Consider the following 7,500-nt stretch of genomic DNA (forward strand, 5'->3'; position numbering starts at 1 on the left):
TCTCTCTCTCTCTCTCTCTCTCTCTCTCTCTTACTTTCTTTTCATGTTTTATGGTATTGTTCAAATAGCCATTGATTAAGACACTTTACAGCAATACTCTCTTTGTACAGTTTAATACTCCAGGCACTCAGTAGAAAAATCTGTTTAGAAATCAAGGCTGGGGTAAATCTATTCGTATTAAAAAGCTCTCTCTGTCCACCTGGGCAGTTTGTGTGTACAGAGTTCAGAGGTTATGGGGTGTGTTAAAACACTCATTATCAACATCAATTGTAAAGAAAATACATACAAACTCAATGAGTACAAACTTCAACTAAAGTCTTGCCCTCTCCTGATGACATCACATACTCGGAAAGTAAGGGCTCATAAAAAAAAAAAAACGACTTCCCGATTTCTAATTCCGACATTGTGGCGATGTTCAGGTCTGCTCATTTCATAATTCCAATATTTCTGACAGGATAGAAAGGCAACACGAGGTCTGGTGACTAGACCGGAGTCTTTTCTTCCTCCTTGCTCCCTCCTCCTTCTTTTCCCGCATGCTGTGTCCCTGTTCTAGACACAGGGCGTGACATTGTCTATTGTTCCACTTCTAAAAATATCTCATAATATTTGTCTTGATCCTTGTATTTCATAAAGCCTTATGAATCACTGTTCACTCAGTGCTGTGTAGAAGTATTCACCCCCCTGCATATTTCTGCATTTTGTAGCCTAGTGTCTGGATCTGATATAACTGATGTAACTGAGAGAATGTGTCAAAATAAACTTGTCACACAAATTTCCTTGCATAATAGCTGGATTGCACCGTTTTGTTTTCCAAAATAAAATATGTGGAATGGTGTTTGAAGTCAACCTTCATGTCACATAATCTCAATATACACCGATCAGGCATAACATTATGACCACCTGCCTAATATTCTGTTGGTCTCCCTTTTGCTGCCTAAACAGCCCTGACCCATCATGCACTGTGTATTCTGACACCTTTCTATCAGAACCAGCATTAACTTCTTCAGCAATTTGAGCAACAGTAGCTCCTCTGTTGGATCGGATCACACGGGCCAGCCCTCGCTCCCCATGTGCATCAATGAGCCTTGCCCGCCCATGACCCTGTCACCGGTTCACCACTGTACCTTACCTTTTGATAGATCCTGACCGCTGCAGACTGGGAACACCCCACAGGAGCTGCAGTTTTGGAGATGCTCTGATCCAGTCGTCTAGCCATCACAATTTGGCCCTTGTCAAACTCTCTCAAATCCTTACACTTGTCCATTTTTCCTGCTTCTAACACATCAACTTTGAGGACAAAATGTTCACATGCTGCCTAATATATCCCACCCACTAACAGGTGCCATGATGAGGAGATAATCAGTGTTATTCACTTCACTGTGTCATAATGTTATAGCTGATCGGTGTAAAAACCTTTGTTTGTTCCTGGAAGGTCCCGGAATTTGTTAGAGAGAATATCTAAACAAACAGCATCATATAAAAACCGAATCCAGGACTATATCATTTTGTAGCTATATAACTATTCAGCACGCTAATGAATGCTTCACTAATGTTTCCAAAAATCATTATATATTCCTGCGCATTTCCAATCTAACCATTGTGTGTGTGTGTGTGTGTGTGTGTGTGTGTGTATGTGTGTGTGTGTGTATGTGTGTGTGTTTTTCTCACAGGCAGAGATTGTAAAACGGCTCAGCGCTATCTGTGCTCAGATCATCCCCTTCCTCTCTCAGGAGGTATGCTGACAATGATTGACGACTCATCTCACTCTCTCACACACACTCCAACACACACACACACACACAAACACACACACACACAGGCAGACCGTTTCATCATCCTTGTTGAAGACAACGCTCAAATTTCCTCTCATTTCCACCTATTTCCAGCTATATCAGCGCTTTTCCGATGAGTGTCCTCTAAATAGGAGACATTTGTTTGTCATCACAGCACCTTAAAAGCAGCTATTATTTTTCCTATTCCAGTGAGAAGTCGGGTCATTAAACTGAGCACTGCTTGGTTAGAATAAACGTGGCCCGCTGCCCTTCAGTAACTCACGATGTTGGATATTGACTCATTATGCATAGTTGTTTGAAGATACGCTTTACTTCAGCTTGCGGAAGCAGTTCATCTTACAGCAGCAGTACACAGAAAAGATCTGACGTATGCGAATCTTCCAATAACTCACACACTTACTGTCTGCAGTTTTGTTCTTTTAAAGTATTTTTCGCTGCATTTAGTATAGTAGCATCTGCATGAGAGAAGTTTTCCTCTGTCCATTTAGATAATAAACTGATTTACAGAAACATTAAAAGAGCAATTAATTAAACACTTCCTGTTAATTCATCACTTTACGTTTTCCACTTCCACATTTTCCACATCTTTTAAGATTTAGGATTTGTTTTGACTTCTGTCTAGATTCCACAGCGATTGAAGAATATTAGGGCTATGGATTTGTTAGGGTAATATTTCATTTCATTAAGTGCCGCTGAGAAATCTAATATTATCACAGTCCTGTAGGGAAGACTGGAAAAAAAAATACTCATTAAATTCCCAAATTGTCTTGTTTTGTTTTTATTTTTTTGGCTTTCTACGGAAATAAAAAAAAAAAAATCAAAAATCAAAACAGTTCCTCATTTACTTTCCCAGCTTCTAGAGTACTGTTTAATCGCTTATCTTTTGTGTTGTTCATTACAGAAGGAAATGGAAAACAGTCGGATTGCGATCATATAATTTCACACAGGCCAAGACAGTCAGGACATATCAGGAGGATTTCTGCCAAGTGATCTGAGAAGTCTCTCAGAGCTGTTTGACTCAGTGAAACTGCCAGGAGTTATACAGTTTACAGAAAGCCATGGGCTATTTCATCAAAAATCTCAAAGCATGACGCAGTTTAATATGAGCCCAAATATAGCTGCATAAGTCAAACTGTGAACTCACTGTAACATTAGCGCAGTTGGAGCTGGATCAGGAAAAAAACCTGAGCACAAATAAAGCTGTGGATCAAAACATAAGCCCATTTATAGCAGTGTGACAAAATTGAGCTCATTTAGGATCCATGGACAGGAAAGGCCAGCATGTTGTGTCATTTTTTTTGTTTGGTAATAGGTGTGTGTAGCGACAGGGTGTATAAATATGTTCATCCCCCTGACCCTTTTGAACATCTGTTTTGTAGTTTCTTGTATATGTTTGTGGTGTCCGTGTTTCCTCCTTTGTCCACTTTGTTGCTGTTTCCTCATCATCTCGTGTATATTTGGATTATCTCCATTTTGTGTTTACAGTCTCTCACTGTGTGTGTGTGTATGTGTGTGTGTGTGTGTGTGTGTTGTGCTGGTTGTTTTGTAGCACCAGCAGCAGGTGGTGCAGGCTGTGGAGCGGGCGAAGCAGGTCACCATGGCAGAGCTCAACGCCATCATTGGGGTTAGTGACCTCTGACCTCCCACATTGTGTTTTCTTTTCTGACCACAAACACAAGCAAACACTGACAGAAATGATGAGCTGATGAGTTACACTTACACTACCATCAGATTCTATCTATAGTTCACTAATACCTAATGATATCAATTTTAAAATTTTACTGTTCATATTCCTAATCCTAGATACACTAAATTGACAAAAGTTTTGGGACACCCCTCCAAGTCATTGAATTCAGGTGTTGTTTGTCAGGGGTTGGGCTCGGCCCCTTAGTTCCAGTGAAAGGAACTCTTAATGCTTCAGCATACCAAGACATTTTGGACAATTTCATGCTCCCAACTTTGTGGGAACAGTTTGGGGATGACCCCTTCTTGTTCCAACATGACTGAACACCAGTGCACAAAGCAAGGTCCATAAAGACAGGAATTAGTGAGTTTGGTTTGGAGGAACTTGACTGGCCTGCACAGAGTGAATGAATTAGAGCAGAGACTGCGAGCCAGGCCTTCTCATCAAACATCAATGCCTGACCTCACAAATGTGCTTCTAGAGGAATGGTCAAAAATTCCCATAAACACACTCCTAAACCTTGTGGAAAGGCTTCCCAGAAGAGTTGAAGCTGTTATAGCTGCAAAGGGCGGGCCAACTCCATATTACATTCACGTGTATGTAAAGGCAGGCGTCCCAAAACTTTTGGCAATATAGTGTATATGTCAGTTCATAATCCTAGATATATGTAAATACCTTCCTGCAAATGATTCAAAGTCTATAATAATATACACAGTTTATACACAATACTGTTTATATATTAGTGTTTGGCACTTGGCACCTCATTGGTGCGTGATTTGTACTTTTAAAATGTATTATTCACCTGGGAAAATGAATGTAGTGTAGCACATTTAAGTATATAATTGGATCACTCTTATAACCTTTAGGGTGCTTTCTTGCTTATTAGCCCTCGAAATCAGGGGTGACATTGCCACTTTTGGTTCATTTCCTGTTGGTATTATTTGGTTTCGCTGTTTTACTTTACACAAATTTATCAGGAGCAGAAAACGAGACAGAACTGTAAATGTATTCACTGAAGCATTTCATTTATTCCAGAGAAATTCAAACAAACCCTTTGTAAATACGCTAGGAAGCTGGTGCTGCTTATTAAACCCATAACTCCATAATGGTAAAGTGATTTTTAAAAAAAACAATCTTTTAATATGCCAGTGTTTTATGAACTGTATCCAGCATTTCCTTTTTTGGGTTCTTTGGGCCAGACGTCCAGAACACATCATACTGCAGCACTCCAGCTCTGTCCTCTGGCACACATCTGACCCACCTGCAACCCATAACACAGCAGCTTTGCTTCCTGCAGTTGGGTTGAATTGTGTTCTCACTGCAATCAAGCTACACTATGACTAACCTGAAAGTGGACCGATGCTACCTCTTGCAGCCCAGTTGTTTTGATCCACTGTGCTGCTGCCAAAACTAACCACAGTGAGGGGTTCAACACAGCAGGCTTCCATTCAAACAGACCGAAAGTGCTTTTATATACGCAGCATTTAGTCTGTTTGAATCAAACCCTGGTGTGTTTCTCCCTCTTGGTACGGTTCGTGTAGCAGGTCAGAATACTGCAAATGCACTCTGGACGTTGCATGTTTGAGTGATGTGGTCTTGGGCCGGTTCCAGTCCAGCTCTAGTGCGGTTTCATTGCCGTGAGAAAGCAATTCGAGTTGGTCCTAACCGAGTTACTCAGAAATGGTTTGTATTGTTGGTATGGGTGACTTTTTCCATAGCTGCTGTGGTGGCTCACTGGTTAAGGCTCTGGGTTACTGATCACAAGGTTAAGAATTCAAGCCTCAGTGCTGCCAACCTGTCACTGTTGGGCTCTTAACCCTTTCTGCTCCATGAGTTTTGTATCATGGCTGACCCAAGCTTCCTAAAAAGCTTGGTGAAAAAATAGAATTTCACTGGGCTGTAAAGTACATGTGATAAATAAAGGCTGCTTCTTCTACTAAACTGAGCCACAGGAGAAAGCTGTAGAGCTGCTCACATGTCACGTGTACTGAATTGTTGGATTGTCAACCAAAATGAGATTAATGCTGAATGTCTTTTAAAGCAATTAATTCTATAAATATTGAATGATTTCGTGTTGTTTTCAGTTCTACATGTCCCTCAGCAAATGCACCAAAAGTCATTTCTCTCGCATTGGGTTTCAGGAAACAGACTATTAGGTGTACAAGTGGCCTGAAATATTGCGCATGTAAAAGCATCCATAGGATATGTTTACATTTTTATTCCTCGATGAACAAAATCATTCAGGAAAGATCAGGAATAGTTTTCACACTACTTAATAATATCTCTCTCTCTCTCTCTCTCTCTCTGTTTCTTTTCCTCTCTGTTTCTCTACATTTTTCTTTTTTCCTCTGTTATTGTGTTATTGAGCTGTGTGAGCTCTCACAATGGAGCTTAACTTATGTAATATGATCAGAACTGAGAAAAACTGTGCCGGAGAGAGTCTCAACAGCAGCTAGTCTTGTGCTAAACTACACACACACACACACACGCACACACACACTTGCAGTGTACCAGCTGTAATTTAGCCTACAGTAGAGCAGCCCTCTCTTTATCTGGTTGTGATTTTTTTCTTTTTTTCTTTCTCCTTCTTTTACTTTTCTATATCTGTCCATTTATCTGTCTGTCTGTCTTTGTCTGTCGCACTCTCTCTCTCTCTCTCTCTCTCTCTCGCTCTCTCTCTGTCTGCTTGACCTGTGCTTCTGGAACAGCAGCAGCAGCTCCAGCACCTGTCTCACCACACCCCAGGCATCCCTCTAACCCCCCACCCATCAGGCCTGGCACTGGGGGGCGCCTCGAGCCTGCTGGCTCTCACTGGGGCGCTCGGCGTCTCTGCTCACTTGAGCAGCAAGGACGAACGCAACCACCTGGATGCCGAGCATCTTCGAGGTACTGCAACACCTGCATGCTTCACTCTGTCAGTACCACAGTAGCACTGCTGTAATTGTGGATCAGTCAGTATGTGTTTAATGCCTGATGTTTGCTTCTTTAGTTTTTCTTGGGAAATATGAGACAAATGATGCCCAGTGGTAGTTTATCTCACACAGAAAGCCTTAAACCTACAGTTATACAAGCTTGTTGATGCGATATAGGACACACCTTTTCCCCTTAATACACTTTGGTATAAATCCATCCCATAGGCCTGGCTCCAAAAACGTGAATGGTAGCGAAAAGTAAAGTTACAATTTGTACTTTGGAAAACTCTTGCTTTTATTTCACATAATTGTTTATTTAAGATTAAATAGTTTAATGATGTTTTAATGTTGTACTTATAGTAAGAACACTGGGCCATTTAAGCAGAGGCTATGCTCTGTGATTTGACTGTGATTTGGTCTCTGGAGTGAGGACTTAACATGAATCCTAGTGAAATTTAACCAGCTAATAAGCATTCAGGTTAATGAATATTTGTATTCAAACCAGCATGATGTTAACTGTAGCACAATATTGTAGAAAAGCCTAATTAATACCTGAACAGCATTCTTCATTTTTGGTTTATTATATATAGATATATTGTACTTCACAGTCAATAACAATGAGGGTAAGTGGGTGGGGTATTTTGGGTTGGGATCTGATTGCAAAATTCTATTCATACTAGAAGAAATAAAAAACATTCTGAAGCCCCAAACCAAGAGCTTTTGGCCAGCCCTCCTGTTCTGATCGCAGGACGCTTTGTGTTTATTGTGGAATATTAATCACCCTGTGCTGTCAGTAGGTCTGAGGTCACTTCTGCAACCACATACAGTTCCCAAATGACCAGGATGCTGTCAGTAAAATTAAACATGGCTCTTTCAGCATTGCACAGCTTCCAAATGTGACGTGATAGGCGTAACCTGTACTCAGTTAATCCTAACAGCTGCACGGAAAGCACGTGCACTTCTTGTGCAACATCCAGGTAGACTTCAAATTATACACCAAACTTACTGATCTCGTCATTCTTAACTTGGTGGAAGCCACCAGTACAAACATTTCAGTAAATATCTGTAATTTGTGCTTCTCGCAATTCCTGTAGATTTTTTCACATGCATA

General features: G+C 40.8%; 1 protein-coding gene across 4 annotated transcripts in view; it reads left to right on the forward strand.

Moving 5' to 3' along the window:
- The window catches only part of tle2b (TLE family member 2, transcriptional corepressor b), a 73,937-nt gene that overhangs the window by 38,316 nt on the left and 28,121 nt on the right, over nt 1–7,500 (forward strand). For 2 of the 4 annotated variants that reach the window (XM_058401152.1, XM_058401153.1), the window contains exons 5-7: nt 1,671–1,733; nt 3,343–3,417; nt 6,186–6,363. In XM_058401152.1, coding sequence (XP_058257135.1) covers nt 1,671–1,733; nt 3,343–3,417; nt 6,186–6,363 — 316 coding nt within the window. The remainder of the gene's footprint in view (nt 1–1,670; nt 1,734–3,342; nt 3,418–6,185; nt 6,364–7,500) is intronic. The other 2 variants (XM_058401154.1, XM_058401155.1) reach the window with 1 other exon arrangement.

This window comes from Hemibagrus wyckioides, linkage group LG10 (assembly GCF_019097595.1).
Source record: "Hemibagrus wyckioides isolate EC202008001 linkage group LG10, SWU_Hwy_1.0, whole genome shotgun sequence".
Classification (NCBI taxonomy): domain Eukaryota; kingdom Metazoa; phylum Chordata; class Actinopteri; order Siluriformes; family Bagridae; genus Hemibagrus; species Hemibagrus wyckioides.